This window comes from Homalodisca vitripennis, unplaced genomic scaffold (genome assembly GCF_021130785.1).
Source record: "Homalodisca vitripennis isolate AUS2020 unplaced genomic scaffold, UT_GWSS_2.1 ScUCBcl_2364;HRSCAF=7046, whole genome shotgun sequence".
Lineage (NCBI taxonomy): Eukaryota > Metazoa > Arthropoda > Insecta > Hemiptera > Cicadellidae > Homalodisca > Homalodisca vitripennis.
In genome coordinates this window covers 77,262-100,513 of record NW_025778501.1, presented here as the reverse complement: position 1 = coordinate 100,513, position 23,252 = coordinate 77,262, and the positions used below count along the sequence as shown (strand labels likewise).

The 23,252-nt window shown below is 30.6% G+C and overlaps 1 protein-coding gene across 1 annotated transcript in view; it reads right to left on the bottom strand.

Moving 5' to 3' along the window:
- Window positions 1–1,375: 1,375 nt before the first annotated feature.
- LOC124371999 (hemicentin-1-like) overlaps window positions 1,376–23,252 on the bottom strand; it is a gene marked incomplete at its 3' end in the record, with an annotated part of 57,954 nt that continues 36,077 nt past the window's right edge. Inside the window, exons 3-12 of the mRNA XM_046830373.1 lie at window positions 22,198–22,320; window positions 20,622–20,867; window positions 17,967–18,117; window positions 16,325–16,509; window positions 15,859–15,931; window positions 14,817–14,961; window positions 12,093–12,220; window positions 11,372–11,506; window positions 4,413–4,544; window positions 1,376–1,532 (exon numbers count right to left, since the gene is read on the bottom strand). Of these exons, the coding sequence (XP_046686329.1) occupies window positions 1,376–1,532; window positions 4,413–4,544; window positions 11,372–11,506; window positions 12,093–12,220; window positions 14,817–14,961; window positions 15,859–15,931; window positions 16,325–16,509; window positions 17,967–18,117; window positions 20,622–20,867; window positions 22,198–22,320 (1,475 nt within the window). The remainder of the gene's footprint in view (window positions 1,533–4,412; window positions 4,545–11,371; window positions 11,507–12,092; window positions 12,221–14,816; window positions 14,962–15,858; window positions 15,932–16,324; window positions 16,510–17,966; window positions 18,118–20,621; window positions 20,868–22,197; window positions 22,321–23,252) is intronic.

Here is a 23,252-nt window from a genome sequence, read left to right as displayed (position 1 = left end):
TATGTTGTATTTGGCCACATCTGTCACATATGCGTTTAAATAACCAAACTAACATATGATCGGAAGACCAAATACCTGTCAAATTGACTTTTATTTGCGTTAAATTTGTATAAGTGGCAATAGCCTTATTTAATTTCAATAAACATTGGAATCGCAAAAAGTACTTGCTCCGCCGGGACTCGAATCCGGATCTCTCACTTGCCGGGTGAATGTGCTACCATTACACCACAGAGCCCTCACTTTTTACGATTCAATTATGTTGTATTTGGCCACATCTGTCACATATGCGTTTAAATAACCAAACTAACAAATGATCGGAAGACCAAATACCTGTCAAATGACTTTTATTTGCGTTAAATTTGTATAAGTGGCCAATAGCCTTATTTAATTTCAATAAACATTGATTATATATATAATTAGTTAGGATAAACATAAACAATTATTGGAAATCGGATAAATTAATATAATTATGTTAATCCTAAGTAATATTATAATTGTGATAGTGAATTTGTTTGTTCGGTACGCTTTCACTCTTAAACTATTCAACTGATTTGTCCTGAAATTTTATATGAACATTCTTAGGATTCCCTGGTTAACAAATCAAATATTATTAATTTAAAAGGCTGTTTAAATGTAATAAACTGTTCAGTGTAAACATTATTTATGACAACACAAACCTTTTGTTTAATCAACCATTATTTTATATTTGTTTACATTTATAGTGTGGAAAGCAGAGAGTAAGCTTGGTAACAACACTTCTTATTTCAACCCTTTTCTCTGTGACCCCAGTTGAGCATAGAGTTAAGAAAAAATATCCAGGTAATAAAATAAAAGTTTTAATAAAATTATTCTTTTAAACTATACATTTTAGCAAATGATTAAGTTATGCTCGTACTTGATCAATTCTGCAATAGAGATATACCAAAGTTTACTATCTAACATTTACTATAAATATAAAGATTTATAAAACCCATTTTAGTTGTTTTTGTGACAGAAGTATGCTTCTCAGACATGTACTAATATATATTTTCTTGATCAGGAAACAAGGTAAAATCAACTATGGAGCAAAAAATACTAAGACCGGAGTAAACTACAATAGCTATAAATACAAACTTTTAGAAAGATCTTCTTGATTGTGGGAACAAGGCAAACTCAACATTGGCATCGGAAATATAATCCACACGAACCAGAAGTGCTCATAAAAAGCCTATGAAATTATGTGCAAAGCCATGGGTAACTGCTAGTAATAATTTTATTATTATTTTTATAATAATATTATAATAAAAGTAATCATAAAATTATTATATTGTAATATCACTAAATTTCCATATGAAGTCATAGATCACTTAATGTATTACCTGGATGATACTATTGCCTTTCTTCCAATGTGATAGAGGGGTATGGTATCCCAGCCAAGACATGGCAGTGTATGTCGACAGAAGATCCTGAGGTGAACTCTCGTTGGCTGGCTGTGATCTGAACCGCGGGTAGCTCCTGCATGAGCAAGTAGACCCGACCAGATGTTTTTCCACCTGATAACAACATGAGTAACAATGTAAGTTTACATTTTACACACATAAACCGTTTTTGGTGTTTTATGGTTGAAAATAGGTTGATTTAAAAAATCACACAATATAAATGACAATAATTTTCAGGCACAACACAATTATGCAACTTTTAATAGAAATCCATTAAAGTACCTCATTGTTTCTTAAAAATGTCTGTGAATATTGTATTATTATAAAAATTGAATATATAAAAACACTAATACATTTTTGTTATACATAACAATTAGCAAATATTTAAAATCCTGTTTTCCTTTCAATTTAACCATCATTGATAACAAATTTTAAACAAAGAAATAATTTAATCAGTAAAAGTTTAAAATGTTATATTGGTATTACAGACATATACCTTGAGATTTGTAAAATTAACTGTACAAAACAAAATGTAAAACTGCTTGGCACGTAATGAAAACTAACAACAAATGTTCAGTTGAATCCAAAACAACCAAAATCTCTCCAGATACTTTCAACACTTTTTTCAGTGAATTAATTGAAAATATTAAGAAAAAAATTGATAAGAATGTTCACACCATAACAGATTTTTGTAAACACGACATCCATCACACCTGTACCATTTATCACACTCAATGATGTGATTGGAGCTAGTATAAAATTGAAGAATTCGGACAGTAATGATGTATACTTATGTCTAGTAATTTGCTTAAGATAATTAATGTTAACTTAGCTGAATCCCTGTCTCACTACTTTAACCTCTGTCTTCTTGAAGGATACTTCCCCAATGAACTGAAGATTTCTAGAACCTGCCCTATCTTTAAAAAGGGGGGAAAAGATATGCCTGAAATTTATCCCCCCATACCCGTAATTTCAGTAATCTCAAAATTGTTTGTGATTTTGGACTTTGACCAGCTCAATTTCTTTTTTTTTTAATATAATAACTTCCTTAACATTTCACAATTTTGATTTAGAAAAGTAAAATGTACTTCTGATGCAATTGATAAGTTGAGGTATTAAAGATGTTTTAAAAAGAAAGGTCTTAGCTCAGGCCACCTTCTGTGTCCTGAGTAAGGCTTTTTGACTATGTGGAACACTCTGACCCACTGGCATGCGCACAGGGGGTGCCACAGGCACACAGGCACCTGGTAACAAGTTTATTTTTTTTGTTATATAACTTTGGTATGCAAATTATACTACTACTGAAGTAAACTAGTAATCTTATTCGGCTCTCCGATATTGGGTTTTACGTATTAATTATGTACATTGTTTATGTTTGTAATTGCGTTGTTCCTCTCTGTTTTATTTCCTACTGCCCCTCCTCACTCCACTTGAATGGTGTATAGCCCACTGCGAAATTGTTCTGAGGTTTGTAAAATTTCAATTTTTTTAAAAGAATTGTCAAAAAGGTTCAAAACTCATAATTTTGAAAACAATTTTCAAACATTTTCAGGGGAACTAGATATAAAATATGGCTTCCCTCAGGAATCTGTACAAGGCCCATTATTGTTTTGATTTTAATTAACGATCTACCATTCTGTGTGCATAGCAGATCTTGCTTGTGTGCTGATGACACAAAATTTAAAAATACTAACCCTGAAATAAAACAACTACAACTATTAGCTCAAAATACTATTAATTGATGAGGCATCAATCTGGTTTGAAGTTAATAGATTCCCTTTGAACGAAGATAAAACTCAAAAAATGTTATTCAGCCTTAGACCTTGTGGCATTGATTCTTCACAGAGATTCGTGGACCATGTTAAATTCCTTGGAATCCATTTGGATAAGGCACTTTCTTGGGGAGTTCATGTTGATTACATTATTTCCAGGCTATCCAGAGTAATTTTTCTTATAAGACCATTAACTCAATGTATTGATGAAAATTATATTAAAGCTGCATATTTTGTTTATTTCCAGTCTGTCTTTAGATATTGTGAAATCCTGATTTTGCAAAAGGAAGTAGTTGAATAATGCCACAGGCACCCTAATGGAACATTGTAAGCCCCTGTTTTTAAAAATGTCAGATACAAACTGTAATTAATATTTACATTTATGAATTAATGTCAGATACAAACTGTAATTAATATTTACATTTATGAATTATTGGTAATGTATTAAAGAGTTTTCATCTTATCAAACATAAATCACATGAGTATAACACCAGGAAAAATATAACGCTTTAATTGATTTTTTATAGACGTAATGAAACTTGAAATAGTCATATTGTCATGTCAGTTAAAATCTACAATAGTTAGTAACCTTAATAGCTAAATACTCTATAAATACTTTTAAAACTAAATTTCACAACTTCTAGATATGTTCACTAGATGAGTTTTTCAATGTGTCTAACATAAATTTTTAGCAACTATAAACCATATTCTGTTTGTGTTGTAAAATTGTAAACACACCATTCTTTAGTTTATTTTACATTAGTATTTAGTGTCTATGTGATGTACTAAAAGTAGAATTTTTTCAAATCAAATTTTTCTATTAATTACATGAATCAAACACAATCTTTACATAGGTTTTATTTAAGATAAGTAATGATGCCAAGTATGTTTATTTTACACCATCAAAATATCTCAAAGACTATTTTAAATGTTATATTATAAATATGTTTATTTAACTTTTTAACTCTTGTATAGTCTCAAGAACTTTTTTGACTTAGTCTCAACTGGCTGTATTATTGTCTTTGTTAATAACTCGTAAGAGATCATACGACAAATAAAGATTATTTATTTTATTCACATACATTTATTTACTTCCTAATTTACATCTCATATAAAGTTAAAAATAGGTAAATTTTGTTTATAATTAATTCCTCTAAAAGATTTAATTGTCAAACTACATTTAGGAATAGTGATTCTTAAAGAATATATTATATTGCATTACCTTCATTTTGAGCTGTACATATGTACCATCCTTCGTCAGACAACTGTGGAGAAAGTAAGATGAGGCTGTTGTTTCTGTGTATCCGAATCTGTGGAGATTCTTTCACCAGCTCCAAACTTGGTTGTCTTCTTTCTGTATACAAATGAGACCACAGTAGCACCAAGATTGTTTTTGTGTACAAGAATTTTGGAAAAAACGTTGTCAACTTTAGAATAAGCTTCACATTATGACACCCCCTGTACATGATAATAATAACTTATTTTCTCAAACAAGAAAATTTGCAGAACAGTATTTACATTCATGTGCATAATTTAAAAGAAAATACAAACAACAAATGCCATTGTTTAATTTGTCAGGCTGATTTATATTTTATACAAATAATTAACTTTAATTATGTATAAACATTTCTTAACTATACAATAAATCTAAGATTCTTTACTTGTTTGAGAAAATCTAAGGCCTCATTATGCTATGCCTGATTTGAGGCTCATTATTCAAAATTAAATTAAAATAACAAGTGGTTAGATGTACCAACTAATAAAAAAAAAACGAAAATAAACAATCTTGATAGTAAAACGAAGATATTTGACATAACTGAAACAGAATACAAATCTAAACATGCCTTTAAATTACTTATCAAAAAAGAATCCATAATCAATATAAAGTTATTAATTACCCAAGAATAGCTAAAATAACATAAAATAACAATGTATAAATCTGTATATATTCATATATAGCAGCACTACATATATATATATATATATATATATATATATATATATATATACTGGGTGTCCCAAACTTATGTACTACAACTTATGTTCATGTTTTATAATATTTGTGCCGAGTTTCAACAAAATCGGTAAACCCGTATTAAAAATAAAATTGATTGTATGTAAAAAACAAAATGGCCAATCTAAGGTAAACGAAGCAAGATAGGACTATACATTATATAACGTTTTTCGTTCGGTTTGACCTCCTGAACAATTTGGTGAAGTTTGGTCCTGTAATTTTGGGACACCCAGTATATATATATAATATCTACAAACTACAAAATAGAGATATAAGGTATTAACAAACGAGGGGGGAGGATAGTTAAAAGTAAATTAACTTTAAATTTGTATCTGAAACAAAAAACTAATATTTTATTGTTGAAATAACCATTTTTCAATTTATTTAAAAATGATCGTGTTTGATATTTTTTTCATACTTTCAGGCAATTTATTAAATCACTAGACACTGAGAAAAAAAGAAATATAATTTCTTGTAGAGCTTTTGGGCAGTCAATTATTAAATTATAACTACAGTAGAGCGTTGATTATCCAAAAGTTGGTTAACCGAAAACCAAATTCCGCTGAAAGTTAAATTTTATATTATGATTATGAAAGCTCTTATTGTCGCTAGATCCTAGATGGCACTGTGTGCTCTCATGCATGCCTACACTTGTTCCTTCGCATCTTTGGCAGAGTTTAAAAACGTTAGAAGAAAACTGGGAATACTGGAAATGTGCTATTGATAACGCTCTGTCATCCCTCAAACCATAAAATGACAATTCTGCAATTGAGAGAGAAGATGGAAGTTTAAGGTGATTTTTTTGCCAATGAATGTTATCTCAGTTCTTCAACCCATGGACCAGGGAGTGATTGAGGCTTTCAAGCGTTACTAGAAAAGCATTGCTTCGTAGTGCACTAATTGTCCAAGAAGAAAATAAAACAATCCTTAAAATCTACAAAGATACTAACTTAAAGGATGCTATTTACATGGCTGCAGAAGTGTGGGATGATGTCAAAGAGACTGCAATCGGTGTTCCACACATGCACACTAGTTGTCCTTGTTCACTAACTATTGACTCATACCATTTTAGTTGTTCTACACTATGTTTTCAGTTTTCTCTGAACGTTTAAAATGTTTCAGACAATTAGTGATCCGCCGATTGTGAGATTCATTCTCTAATAAGATTTTTGAACGCAAGGAATATGAAACCGGCTTAAATTTATCATCAACTTCGATATTTTTATGGGGAAGATGTGATGAGTAAAGAAATGGTGAGAAAGTGAGTTAGAATGTTCAATGGCGGTTGAACAAATGAGCATGATGAGAATCGGAAGTGGTCGGCTTTCTCTCGTCACCAATGATCTGGTAAGGGCAGTTGATGAAAAAATCCAAGAGAACAGACATTTTACTATGACATCGCTATCTGATGATTTCCAACAAATTTCACACATTCTTTTGTACAAAACTATTACGGACAGCTTAGGTTACCGCAGGATTAGTGTTCCCGATGGGTTCAAAAATGCTCAATGATGTGCACAAAACCAAGAGACTCGGAAGTGCTTTCACTTTTCTCACACAGTACAGTCATGATGGTGAGGATTTTTTAAACAACATTGTGACAGGTGATGAAACTTGGATCCGTGATGTCACACCGGAATCCAAACAGCAGTCAATGAAGTGGCAACACATGCAATCCCTTAAGAAGCAAAGATTCAAGATGATAATGTCTGCACAAAAAATTATCTGCACTGTCTTTTGGCATCTGAAAGGTGTTTTACTGATTGATTTTCTCCCAAGAGGTGAAACCATTAATACGGCAAGGTATTGCAAAACTTTAAGAAAACTAAGGCATGCAATTCAAAACAAACGGAGAGGAATGCTCCAAGACAATGATCGGCCCCATACCGCTGGTGACACTCAAACATTGGTTTGACAATTTCGATGGGAGCAGCTCAATCACCCACCCTACAGCCTGGACTTGGCACTGTCTGACTACCACTTGTTCCTGAACATGAAGCGCGAGTTAGGCGGCCAACGCTTTGAAATCGACGATGAAGTGATAACTGCCATAGAGTCATAGCTACATTCGTTGGTGGGAACCTTCTACAAAGAGGGCATAGGCAAATTAATCACCTGCAGACAAGTGTTAGAACATCGGTGAAACTATTTAGAAAAATAGTTTAAGGTTTGGGCTTTCATATAGAAATAAAATTGTGATGAAAAGATTTGTTTTACTTGTTTTTTTTTAAACATGGTACTTACTTTCTGAACACGGCTCATACAAATTGAAATATTTATTAAATATAAACTTTTAAATTATATTATTTTAAAAGATCATTATGAACAATCAGATAGTTTTGATGCAGTTTTCTATGTTGTATTTAAATTTGTTCTACTGAATGTTATGTAATTGTGGTATTTGGTTTGAAGTGACACATTTAATCCCAAATTCTCATCTGTAACACAACTCCACTTGTCCACATCAGTACTTGCGTTTCTGAAATGACTATTTTCTGCATGTTCAAATTCAAATTCAAATTCAAATTCAAATTAACTTTATTCATATTATTTGTACAATTACATTTGAATTTATACAAATAAGGAATGGCATCATCTTACATGTTTTATTTGATTATATCCTATGTTGTCCATATATTCTCCAAATGAATACAAAGCCTTATCTGTCAAAAATCTTTTAAAAATGTTTTTTAAACAATAAATCATTTTCTATGTTAAATAAATTCCTAGGGACTTGGCTTATAAATTTAATACCTGCCGAGCTAGGTTTTTTTATAATGAAATTCCAATGCATGTTTATGTACTGCCAATTGATTTCTATTTCTAGTAAAGTAGTTGTGATTTGACCCCAATCGGGGTAATTTGTCAAAATTTGATCTAACCATCATAACAGTTTCCAGTATATACATTCCGTAAATAGTTAAAATTCCTAATTTTGAAAAATACTCTTTCACAGATTCCCCATCCTTTAAGTTCATGATTATCCTAATTGCTTTTTTTTGAAGTTGAAGAATGCTTAACAGATTTGAATTACTAGTGGCCCCGTACAACACAACACCAAAGTTTATATGAGAATGTATGTGGGCATAATAAATGGTTTTCAAAATTTCAGTTGTGTGCAATATTTTGACATGGTTTTAAGAGCAAACAATCCGGAAGAAATCTTTTTTTGCAAAGCCAAAATATGTTTCGTTCCAAGTTAAGTTCTCGTCTAGAAGTAATCCTAAAAATTTAGTGTTAGTTAATTGAGAAATTTGTATATTGTCTATTGTTATGTTTGGCATAAGTTTTTTTCTATTTTGTTTTGTGCAGAAAGAGATCATATTTGTTTTATTAAAGTTTAGTAATAAATTTTTACTGCAAAAATAATTATTAATACACATGAGTTCCGTTTTACCTGCAATTTCTATTTCATTCAAACTTTTACCAGCAACTATTAAATTAGAGTCATCTGCATTATAGACACAGCTTGCTCTGATCTTTTGTCAGAACATTTGGCAAACCCAACATATAAAGTAAGAAAAGAATTGGCCCCAGAATGGAACCCTGTGGCACTCCATGCCTTGATATTTTTAAAGAAGATTTTGCATGAGTGATTTGATTTAATTGGTTACAAACTGCAAGTCAACATACTGTGGTCTATTTGAAATATAAGAAGCAAACCAGTTTAATGTAAAATCTTTAATACCAATATTTTTTAAAATTTCTATTAATATTTCATGTGATACACTATCAAAGGCCTTGGTAAGATCCATAAAAATGCCAACCACATAATTCCCTCTATCAATATTGTCCACTATGGATTCAATAAAATCCGTCCCAGCAGTTATGACAGACTTACCAGCTCTGAAGCCATGCTGTTCTCTGTCAAATATATTATTGGTTTCAAGAAAATCAACTAGTCGTAAATACATCACACGTTCAAAGATTTTTGAAAAAGTAGACAAAATGGATAAAGGTCGATAATTATTAGGGTTCAGTTTCACTTCCTTTTTTGAAAACGGTTATAATTTTAGAGATTTTCAGTTTTTCAGGAAAGATTCCAGGACACAAAAGAGGATTTATAACATGAGTCAGGGGCTTGATCAGGTACATTTTAGCTTGCTTGACAATTGGCATTGGAATTTCATCGTGGCCTGCTGAATATTTGTTAGGAAATGACATTATAATCTGATTTAATTCTTCCTCACTTACTGGTTGGGTGTGGAACTTTTAGCATTAGAAGTTTTAAAGGTACCAGTGTTAACAGTGATGTGTGATGACAAGTTTGGTAATATTTCATTATCTACAATGTCAATAAAAATGATTGTTAAAAATTTCACAGATTTCCTCTGGTTCAGAATATTCATGGTTTTCATAAATCAATTTAATATGTTTATTAAAATTGTGATAATTTTTTGTTTCATTATTAATTATTTTCCAAGTAGATTTACATACGTTTTCAGAATTTCTAATTTTATTTTCAATATATTCCTTTTTTGAAGAGTTTAATTTTTTGCTGTAATTTTTTTTTCAACTGTTTTAATAGCTTATTTAGTGTTCTATCTTTGGTTAATCTTGTAGTTTGACTTAAACTTATAATTTCCGCTTTTTTCTTTTTCCAAATCATAATTTATCCATTTGTCTTTATTAAAATTTACCCTAGACTTGACCAGAGGAAAACTAACATCAAAATAGTACATCAAAATTTCATGAAAAACATTGTATTTAGTGTCTACTGTTGCATTGTAGACTTCCAACCAAGTTTTTCATTGCTCAACATATTTTTAAAGATCTCAATGTTTTTCTCTTGTATATTTTCTACAAAAACTGTGTTTCGGTCTTAAAAGATGTCTTTTTATTACAACATACATTAATTTTCAAAAGTTGGGCATCATGATCAGAGAGCTCAGTAATAACACCTTCAACCATAAGTGACTTTTTCGGTAAATTTGTTATAATATTATCAATTGCACTTTCACAATCCAGGGTAACTCTAGTCGGAAAATTCACCAAGTACTTGCATGTTATGTTGCCTTAAAATATTTACTTAATCTATCATGACTTTTAGAACAATGCAATACATTTATGTTTATATCCCCAGCTAAAATTACATGCTCATAAGTTTCAGTTAAAATAGTTAAAACAATATCAGTTTATCCAAAAAGAGGCCCATCATAAATTAAACCTGGAGTTCTATACAACCCCACTAATACAAAAGAAAAATCAAAAGCTCGGCAGGAAACAATACAGCATTCAAACTCTTTATCTATACATAAGTTATTAATTCTAGGAATTACAACTCTCTTAACTTGGTAAAGAGTTGCTGCCTAAAATCATAACTCCTCCACCACCACATGTTTGGCGACAATAGTTGGTTTTATAACAGAATAGTTATTAACTTTAGCAAATTTTATCTCATCAATTTTTAGTTTATGTTCACTCAACACTATTAGATCTGGTTTTCAACTCTTCAAGAACTATTTCCAATGTTTGAAATTATGCTACTTTTATACTGTTCTCTCTCCAACTTAAGACAAAGACATATAAATATCAAAATTAATACTATTCAATGGATTGTTTTATCCACTAGCCAGTGACATATTTCCATTACATTTGTCAAAAAACTTTACTGTTACTATACATAGTGACTATTTCATGGCAATGTTTGATCGTTGAAAGTTCTTCAGTATAGTTGTTGAGAATGATAGAATGATAAAGTTTTAACCAATCATGAGTTCTTAGATTAACTGCTTCTTATATGTACTATGACCTACTTTAATAATACAAATAATAACTTTAAAAAGTAATTTTTACATTTAGTTTACTATACTGAAATAAAGCCAGTACTATTTTATAAAATACTACTTATAAAATACTATTTATAAATCTTATTTGTTGTATTTTTTGTAATAACAATAGTATTTTATAATACCTTTTTCTAATTAGAGAAAAGAAACCTGTAACCTTTATGTCATCTTGATAGTTGTATTTTATTTATTACATTATTTAAAATCTTTTTAGTATAAATTATACAATTTTATAAATTATTACTAACGATACTTATTTCGAAAAACAATGACTAACCATAAGAATTGCTAAAGAATTTAAGAAGTTTTTTCTTTTAGTAATAAATTTAGTAAATAAGTTTGTACAACTGTGGGCAAATTGTTAAGGTAGTTTATTACCTGTGGATGTCCTGCTCACAAGACGATACCAGCTGACATTGTAAGCCATGTCACTTGTTACATTACACATCAGGTGTGCCAACACACCAGCCCTTGTTGCCACTTCATTCTGTGTCATCACTTGTGGTGGTGGTCCTGTTAAAGAAAATATTTAAAAAATAGAAAATATTAAGGAGCGCTCTCTTACTGTCAATCACATAGTCAAATCGTGATAGTAACCCTTAGTGTGATATAAGTGACGCAACATGGGAGCCACAAACAAATATTGTACTCTACTGTCAGTTCCTTTCTGTGGCCAGTTATACTTAAAAATTAAATTAAATTTTGTGTATTTTGTCATTGTCTTGAGTATTCTTGAGCAAGTGTGTTTGTTTATTTATTCGTAATTTAAGTGTAATTTTATTTATTTTAACTACATGTAAGGTTTTTTAAAGATTTGACGATGGGACAGGATTCTTGAAACTAAAAATCATCAAAAATAACAATTTGGATTGATCACAGAAAGTTATGTAAACTTAATTTATCCATAGTCAAGTGTCAATCCAGGAAGTAAAATATGCATAAAAAAGAATAGTAATAATTAAAATAATAAACTATTAAATTTATGTTCTATGTTGTATTTTCTTAGTACAGTACTTATACAACTTTAGCTCACCTGGAAACTTTATTTATTATTACTACTACTCTTTTATTTAAATAATCAAAATATATTATAGTATACCTGTTACATGTACTACAGTGTTTTTGATAACACTTCCAAATACTTTGGGAATTTGAACTTTGCAGAGATACTTTCCAGCATCTTTCATCTCTACAGCTGGGATTTGCAGTGGTACTTCTGCTGTTTGGCTAAAAATAACACTAAGAATTAATTTTCTGCATTTTATAGAAATGTACTAATCTTTATTGGTTCAAATTCAAATTCTTTATTTCTAGAATTATTCTTCACAATATTCAGCAGTGTCAGAAACAAATTCAGCATAAACAATCATCTATGATATATCTCGCCTAGGCCTAATAACAAGTGTATGTCCAATTACAGCAAAATAATAATTGATGTCATATGTACTGATATTAATCAATAACGTTTTACACTATTCTTGAAACAGTAATTTCAAGGTATTTAAGATGAGAAGGAACTGAGTTTTAGAGTTTAACGTCTGTTTTAGCAAAACAATTCATAGTGGTTTTAAGACTACGTTGATATATTCTAAGAGAATTTGAGTTTCTAGTCATATGGTTATGATCGGATCTATCTGAAGATGAGGCCAGACAGTGAATAAGGAGTATTATCTTGAGGTCCTAAGGCGGCTACAAGATGCAGTGCGAAGGAAAGGATCTGAACTGTGGACAAGCTATGACTGAATCCTGCACCACGACAACGTACCAGCTCATTCCTCAAATCTTATTCAGCGTTTTTTGGTCAAACAACATCAACCAACTACGACAGCCTCCCTACAGTCTTGACATAGCTCCTTGTGACTTCTGGCTATTTCCGAAATTAAAAATTCCTTTGAAAGGAAAAAGATTTAATGATGTTGAACAAATAAAACAAAATGCGACGAAGGAGCTGTTAGCCATTCGCAAAGTGAATTTAAGGTGTGTTTCCGGAAGTGGGAGGAGCGTTGGAATAAGGTAGTGGTTTGTGGAGGGGAGTACTTTGAAGAGGACCAGATTGCCGTTACCGCCGAGTAACGTCAGTTCATGCCAGACGTCAAGGCCGGATACTTTTTGGACACACCTCATATACTCTTGAACACTTTTATTGCATAAAATTTTCACATGGCTACACCATTTTATGTTACTCTGAAAAATGACTCCTAAGAATTTAACATAGCCAACGTTCTGTTGGCTAGAAGGGTTTAAACAAAATACTACAGTCTGGGGTTTATCTTTACTGTAAGTAAGACAGAGTGAATTGGCAGCTGACCAATCCTCGATATGTAACTAATAGCAGACATAATAGGACAATAGCAGCCTAATAGCAGACATGAAGGTCTCTTTGTAAAACTCGTTACAAAGAGACCTAAGTCACTACCTTTGTTTTAATGAGTATTTTGAAGTTGAAAAAGGAAAAAAAATTGTTATACCCACAATTCAGTGAATACAAGCACATTGTTTATCATTTTTATCAGGGCCGGCCTGAGGCGAAAATTGCAAGTGTGTAAGACTCACATTTTATGCCCTTACCGGGGTGTGAACACCCCCAGGTGCAAGGAGGGAGGTCCAGGGAAAATTTTTGAAATTAAGGTCTAAAAAACACAGATTTTGTGCACTTTTGCACCTTTTAGAACATTAAGTTTGTCTCTCAATTATATTTTACTTGTACAGCCAGCTCATCTGCAAACATAAAAGAGCTCACATGGTTAGTAGCAATAGTACCAGGTAAATCATTTATATAAGTAATAAAAAATACTGGGCCCATGATTGAGTCCTGTGGGACACCAGTTCTTACATTTAAGTATTGTGAAAAGTAGCCTTCATTATCACCATAAAACTTTCGTTTTGTTTTTGTGTTCTGTTTCATTTTTCTTCACTGATATAGGGAAGCATGTCTAAGTCTGGGTCAGAGTTACCAACTTTGATTAGACAGATCCAAGTGCCGTCAATTAGTGCTACATTGGACATGTTAATTAATTGCAGTGTTCTATAACAGCAGGCAAGTCATTAGAAGAGGTCCCAGAATTGGGCCCTTTGGCACTCCATATTCAACAAGTTTATATAAGTAATGAGCTGCAGATGTATTAATAATTACTGTTTGTTTTCGATTGGTAAGATAACACAGCATCCATTTAAGAACCAATCCACTAATCCACCAATACCAGAATACTTAAGTTTTTCAATTTTCAATATTGAAGATTACTGTGGATCACACGGTCAAAAACCTTTGACAGATCGCAAAACACCCTAGCGGCTTAATGAGATCCATCAATTGCCTCCCCTACATATGTTATCAGTTGGTTTATGGTATCACAAGTGCTTTTGTCTTCCATAAATCCAAACTGATTTGAGTCAATGATATTATTTCCTTCAAGATATTGGGTTAGCCTTTTGACAACTGTTTTGTTCAAAGACTATGGATATAGCAGGCAGGATAGCACTTAGTCTGTAGTTCCTCATATCTAATCTATCTCCCTTTTTAAGAATGGGGGGGGTTATGTTAGAATATGTTAACAAGTCGGGGAAGACATCAATGCTATACGAATTAACATTCTAAACCTATGAATCAAAAGTTTGATATTCCGAGACAACAAATAAACATGAAATCTACCTTTCTTTTGATTAAACTGGAAAGGATATATTTAATACCTATTGAAGTGTTTTATGACTTCTTTTATAATTATAGCATTCTTTTAACAATATTGATGGATTACTTCAATCACATCTTATTTAAACTATGTTGTTTATTACAACTTAAAAAGTGTTTAATATATATAAAACTTACTTATATTTCAACAATCTAGTTTTGACAGCCCCATCCTTGTACCAACGGACAGTGAATGGCACCAAGGATTCCACTCTACAGACCAGAGTCAAAGGGTGACCAGACCGACCCTTGTAAGTGGAAGCAATATTCACAGTTGGAAGTTCTGTATCATTACAAGTTCATTACACATATGTATTAACTGAAGTAAACATTAACTGATATTTGTAGATATATAAAATAAGTTAGCAAAATATTGTAGAGCCCTTACTGTAAAATAAACACTGTATACTTTTACAAACTTTCATTGATGAATAAGTAAAAAAAAACAAAAAACAAAAACAATGATCTATGTAGGTTTTTATAAGTTCAACGTGATCGGATATTTACTGAAATTTCTTTAACAATTCTATAATGATTACATTTTTTGTCATGTATAGCTTAAAGTCAATAGAAAATCTATAGCCTATGACAAACTAAAATTTTTTGACTGATGAAATCCGATTTCTGTCCATCATTTGTATGCATGATAACTGTCGAATAAGGTCACTTAGAGGCTTAAAATCATAGCAATTATAAAATTAAAGTGGCTATCAGTACTTCACATATGTGTACGTATATATACTCATATGAATGTTTGCATATGTCTAGGACAGTGCTCTTAACATAGAAATAATACCCACCTGAAAATCACTATATGCATGTTACTTAATAATATTAATTAAACAAAATTAGCATTTTTTTACAGTATGCAACACAAAGAGACTTTCATATTACCTCTACTTGAATGAAAACTAGGAAAAAAGGTAAATAATTCTGTAAATAACATGTATATTGATAAAACTAGTATTAAAATATGTACACAATTTTTGTCAAGTATGTTGATGATATTTACATTATGATTAATATAAAGATAATTTGAATATTGTTTTCTCTCAAATCTTTTCTAAAGTTGGGGGGGAGGAGGTCACGAGCCTCCGCGATGGGATGCTATCCGTGTACTTAAATTAGCAATTTTACTACTACACTATGCAACAGAAAGAGACTTTCATATTAACTCTACCTGGAGGCTGGGCACTTATTGCTGTTGGTGTTATCCTCTTCATTGGATAGCTGTCTTTGCCATAACCACATACCTAAATAAAAATCTCAATTAGTTCAACTAAAACAAACAAGCAAAAGATTCTATTTGCTTCATAATAATATTACAATAATGCTGTTCTTTTGAGTAATATTACAAATGAAATAGCTTTGTATATTTTCACTCTCGAAAAACATAACTTATTATAGATAAATAAAAGTATTTTTATTAGACACTGCTCAGTGATATTTCAGATATTTTTTTCAAAGCTCACTTATAGTTTTTCAGGTTTATAACCTATAATTGCAGTGACATAACAAAACACTGATGCTTTGGTTAAGATATCAATGATATAGATTGTAATTTGATGCTTTCATAGTGAAATGTTTTTATTTTTTCCAAAATTAACCTGCAGCTATGATACATGAAAATAATCATAGTTAACTACACTGAGATAGAAGAGGTCATTAGGTGGGATGAAAGGGCCCCCAGTGTAGAGGCCGGGCTGACCAGACACAGGCTGCAGGGGGATGATGTCCAGGACTGAGCCGTTCAGGTGCACCACTTCCAATCTCGTGAAGTTGTGCAACTTGACAGGTTCAGTGGCCCTTATCAGCACTGAATTAAATGCAGCTGAAAATCAAAATATTATATCATACTTGTATGTTGTTGCTATTTTTACGTTAAGTCAAGTAACATTCCAAAATTTTGAAATAATTTAACTAAATTTGACCAGGTTTCAAGTAGTAAAATATAAATCAATCTTAGTGTAAAGGCTGTTAGGTCATAAGAATTTAGAGTAAAGGTTTTATTTATAATATCAGTTTACTACATTACTAACTCACTTTCTATACAATCACCAGTTTTGAACACTTTGCACTGTGTGCGTTTTATACCACTCTCATTAGAAATTGAGCCAGTTGACAATCACTTTTGATTTTCTGGTAGTTTTCAAATAGTTGTCCACCAAGCCATTTTCTCAATTACAAGAAAGGCACTATGTACAAGATCAGAACTGTATGTAGGGTGGTAAAAAAATCTCCCATAAAAATATTTAATTTCCTTTTTACTTACAGCAGTTATATGAGGATACAAAATAGTATCACGTTGGATGATACTTTCCCATTTATTACAAAACTGGGAGAAACAACTGTTGTGGACATTGTGTTTTCATTCATTAACTGGCAAAAAACTAATGAATAAAAAACAACATTATTTGGCTTTCTAAATAATCAATAGGTAGCTGCATACATGAAACTGTATTCAAACCTATAAATATGTATATAAGTTAATGATCCTTATGTTAGGAATACACCTTGTAAATATATTATACATGAAAAGTGTCTTCTATACTTCAGACAGTAGAGTTTAATGATAATAATTGATTATAAGATTCCATTTTAACAGTTTACGTAAAGTAAATATTTCTATAAGTGGATTCTCTCTTAATTGAATTAACATGTGACCAACCTCTGATTTGTTCTAATATCTTATTACTGTATTACAGTACTTAGAAGCTCTAAAGTAGTTTTTAAAACAAGATATTATATTTGTATTAAATAAGATAAAACACTGTTCACAAGAAAACCATTGACCATATACTGTACATATACTAAATTGTATACAGCTTTCTCAGCATAATTAATTAATCTGTAGTTTTGTAAAATTATGTATTATTGTTATCTTACATTTTAGAAAACTTTTTTGTTATTATCTTGAAATAATATATGTTTATTGTTAGCTTTTACCAGAAGACTGAATGTTACTCAACACAAAAGCATTAAAACTACAGTTCTATAAAAGAACATAAGAACACCTGTTATAATTTCACAGTATGAATTATATAATGATAATTTACAATATAATAATAATAATAATAATAATATAAGTGTTATTCGATAAATTGAACATAAAAAATATAACTAAATTGTGCGTGAAGTACTGTGGCCATGGCTAGTCTATTTCTGATGCTTAATACGGAACATTAAACATAGAGGAATGAGCTCTTCCAATCCTCTTGTTATGACAAAATAAATAATTAAACTATGACAGCTATAACTGAATATATACTACACAAAGATTGTGTTTACATTTTAAAGGTCTGTGATAAGTCTCTGCCATGTTGGTGGTGGGAATAACAGAGAAGCCATGGACAAAGTCTGAGCCGCTGAGGCCAGTGGAACGAACTGTGTGTTGTGAGTCACTGCCAACCTGTAGAGTCCATACTCCTGGAGGAGGCTCCTGTAACCATCACTTAGTATCAATCAATCAATCAATAATTCTTTATTCATTAGTTGTACAATACGGTACATCAAATAGTGTCATACATTACTTATATATATATAAAAGTACTAAACATACTCAAGTTCCTCTATTAAATAGAAAACTAAATCAATCAAATAGTTTTTTTAGTTTTTTTTAAATTTGTTAATATTATTTTACATCTTTATGCTTTGAGGAATATTTTTCAGAAATCTTTTCCTGATATACATAGTTTTTTTCGTGTACATTTCAAGTCTATGATGATCATTGATGATTTCATTCTTATGGCGTGTGTTATATTTGTGCACATTATTTTCTAAGTTAATTTGTTGGCCATGATTGAATTTAAAATATAGGATGGTTTCATATATATAAAGTCCAAAAAGTGTTATTATTTTTAATTCTTTAAAGCAATTTCTAACAGATTCTGAGTATGGTGAGATCATACAAGTCTCTCATTCAGGCTAAATGTGGTGGACATGATAATTATCAATGACAATCTCTGAACCAATGAGGCTGGTACAGCAAACTGTATGTCAATCATTATGAATTATCCTAGAATATAAAATAGTCAAAGTCCAATGTTTTATAAAGGTTTGAATTTATCATGCAATTAAATTGTCAATGCAGAAACCAAATTTCTCTTAAAAACTCATTTAAATCATGTTTAAACAGTTTTTCTATATGTATTTTTGTAAATTACTTCTAATAAGTAGTTTATAATAACAGTCGTTGTATAACAAAAGTATGATTTGGCTCTGATTTTATGGATTTAACCAAAAAAACCATTTGTGCAAATGCAGCTTTAGCAAATATACACATAACCGTCTTTTATAAATACTGTATTTTTCTTACTGAAAACCATATTTACAAATTTAAATTCACCTGTCTGACATGTAATTAAATGTTAAATAAATAAGCATCAGCTAACCATATACAGATCCTGAAAAAGTGGCTATCAGTCTATTTATCAAGTTGTCTGATAGTAATACAACTGTTATTTATATGTTGGATGATCGGTTTCAAGTGTATTAAACTAGAAAATATATAACTTGGGGAAAAAATTATAGTTTCCTATTTTTAACCCTTTAACCTCAACCAAAACTAGTGGGCTTACAATCAATTTCTATATAGGAAAAAACCTTTATCGATTTCAAGAAAAACAAGGTTGTGTTTTATACTACAAAATTGGCTCTTGGCTCCTGGGTTATTATAGTAAACCTAACATCATTTGACTGACTTCAGTTAAATCGCCTTCATATATAAATATATATATATATATATATATATACTATTGCAATGAAAAACATAACTTTGATGGACAAAAAGGTTGTACTGGCTGTAATGAGATAATCTTTAAGAAAAAGTAACTTACGTCCATAAAGGAAAAGAATAGTGTAGCCCTTACTGATCTCTCACTCAGCTCAAATGAAATCTCAGGCAGTCATCCTCTCAGCTTGCCAGCCATGGCTATTGCCACTCAGTGATTGAGAAACCAGTATTAATATTTGACCCTTTAAATGACTGTGATTCGAAAGCAGTTCTCAAGCATTTATAACGTTTACTAGCTTTAAGCTTAAAATGTTTATGATTGGTTATTTATTATTTGCTTTTAAACGTACCAAGTAGTATGTAATTTAAGTTATTGTACCTAAATCAAAAGAATTTTTAGTTGCAAACAGAGACACTTTTGTGGGAAGGAGGGGGAGGAAGGGACCAGTTCCCTCCAAAGAGAATTTTATTTAAAATAATCGATCACCTAATAGCCCATTGAACTTTGAAATAAATCACAATCAAATATATAAATTTTAACCTTACAACTATTTTAGTACATGAAATATACGAAACTGCCCATATAATAATTCTATTTTTGTTCAAAACCCTATATTTGAATTTCAGCGTCACACAACAACTTCAAAAGTAAGGTTAGTTCTTACAATATTTACTGGCTTCTACCTGTACCCAGTACTTCAGTAACTGAGTACAAAATGTATTCATACTGATTTAGACTCATACATTACAGAGTGCTTCTAAAATGGTACGGGTTTGCTCAATTTAATATAAGATTAAACGTTTTAATTAGTGATTTACAAAATTAAATGCTCAAGATGATGATTAAGCTCCATAATGTGACCATAAAGCTCCATTTACAAGTGACACCATCAAAGTAGATCTTAAGTAACAACTAAAGAAGCTAATAGTTACTTTTTTGGGGTAAAATGAGAACTTGGCAGAGTTATAAATTTGATTTTATGGTTATTTAATTGAATATTTGATTAGAGTAGTAGAAATATTTTTAAATCATCTCATTTCTTTTCTACACATTGATTCTTAGGGTTCTAACAAACGATGACACCAACCTGTGACAGATAAATCAAGTATGAACGTTTATAAAAATTTATATTGATTGGCATTAAATGGTGACATCAACTTGACATAATATCTTCAAAATAAATTATAGTGACCAATGCGTAAAATCTTACCTTGACATTGACCACTTTAACATGCTGTAAATCCAGCAGAGGAGTGAGCTGAGGGGCCTGGACTGTGTGACCGCCAGGGTCAACAACACCAATAGAGGCATTGGATCCAGACACAGACACGGTGAACTCCTTGAGTGTCTCATCAATAGGCAGAGGAAGTTCTGAACCACTCTTTGCTGCAGGCCTCTCTACTGACAGCAAGTTCACTTTCCGAGATTGTAGTGACACTCTGACAAAACTGAGGACCTATACAAATTTTATTTAGTTTGAAAATTCATATTTGTAAAGAAAATTGCTGTAATAATAAAAAATTACTAATAAGCTTTAAGCTGTTTCTATTATAATATTACAATATACAGTATATACATACACTACACAATGTATAGTGTATACATACACGTAAGCAAAATATGCCTTTAATTTTTAAAAGTTTCATATATCATATAATTGATAGCACAATTCTTTAATTAGATGTGGTTGAATCCAAGCTCATTGTTACTACAATCACATAGTTCAATAAGTGAGTGTTATATTTACTTGTTGTTATATAAAATAAATTTGTGAGTTAATATCAGTACATGTTTGATAATAATTTAGACTGATTACATGAAAATATTGCACTTATTTAGATCACTAATTTAGATCACTTATTTAAAGCATAATTAAAATATTACAAAAAAATTATTTCATAAATTATATTATACTATAAAAAATTATTTCAATTGATTGAAGATGGCACACCACAACAAGACCAAAATATGTTATGAGTTTAATAATTGCATAAGGAGTGTTTACACATAATGTTGCAGAATAATTGCACAACACTTATGTCTATAACCCCTTCCCAAGCCCAGCCCAGATACCCTAAGATCACATAGATTTTTTTAAATCTATGAGATAAGATAATAACTAGTAAAATAAGTCAAACCCCCTTCACTAAATTCTTTATGTTCATCACTTCATTTAGTATGCATTATCTCATGCAATAGATGCAATTTTAACAAATAATACAGAATTTTTGTAAACATAACTAGATATAAATGTACATTATTAGTACAATACTATTTTTATACAAACTTTAGTGTTGATATTTGTGCAGATTTAGAAACCAACAACTTATTTAATTATTAAAATAAAATAATAGAGAGTTCCAAAGTTATTAATACCATGTTACAGGATATAAAAGTTTCAACTAATAAACTTATTTTCTGATCAAGAAATATAATAAATATGGCAATTTTAATTTAAAGTTATACCAAATACCTTTAACATACTGTAATTAAAACATATTATGTATATACAGTTACTGTAACATGATATTTAAAATGACTCATAATTGTATAAAAAGTTAAATATATTTTTAATCTATTTGCATCTACTAGAATCTATATATTCTATTCTATATATTCTACTGCAATTTTCTTGACGCTTTCAAAAATGTATTATTTGATTTTGAAATGTATTCATAGTTTTTGTTATAGCAAATGCAAATATAGATTGCTTTTAATTTGATCACTAATCTAAAAAAATGTTTAGGATGAAGAAATGATGTCTTTTAAAGAATGCCCATACTTACTTCATCGACGTCAGTCTTATTCAAATGGTACACCTGGCCAGAGCTGGTTGCTGCAATCTTGTGGTAAACCTGGTAACCGGGATGGGTCTGATCCCCACAGTCTCCCGTCATAACAAACACTACCTGTGAATTAGATTGACCCGGTCTTTCTTAAAAATATAATAATAACTCATCATAACAAATTAACAAGACTATCATTAAAATCGGACTGCAACAAACTAAAAAATTATATACTTTAAACAATTTTGTAATAAGTTAATTTTTTTATAAGACTTTTGTCTTTAATAACTGTACAAACATGTTGCCAAAGCTTAATTTTCTTTTTTTTTGTGTTGGGATATTGGGGTGGATTCAAAGATCCTCACACGTCAACCTGAGCTTATTATGTGCCCCTTTGATGTTAGAGGGGTAAGCCTATCTTTGTGCCCTTAATTAGGCTAGAAGCTTTTCCCCGATACTAGCATCTGGTTCGTCGCCTGGTTGTTTATCACCGAAAAGAGCCCTTTTCCTTGCTCCCAGTCTCTCACAGTCCAGTATTATGTGTTGAAGACTCTGGTTTCCCTTCAGAACGAATAAATCTTTCACCTTTTAATTTTCTTAGTCACATTTAACTAAATACCAATCTTTAAGGTTCCAAATCTCAAATAAAAGAGTAATAGTTTCTAACGTGTTTTAAATATTTATTGTTATTAATTTAATAATAATGTGTTGTTAATTTTATAATTTAATTTTAAATTTTAATACAAAGAAAGCTAAATAAAAGAAAATATTTATAATCATATTTCAAATTCAAAAAATTGTGTTAATTGTTAACACACACATAAACACAACCACATACACATATATAAACAATACAGGAAATTAAAAAAGTAGATACAAATGTAATTAAACAAATTCCAAACCCTTACCTTTATAAAATAAACATTTATTTACTTTAGTTGTACGTGAGTGCAGATGCCAACAAAAATTCTAATTTGAAAATAGGCTTAATCATTGTTTTGTTTACATTACTTTTTTGTTAGCTCAGTGGACAAAACGTTTTAAAAATATAATAT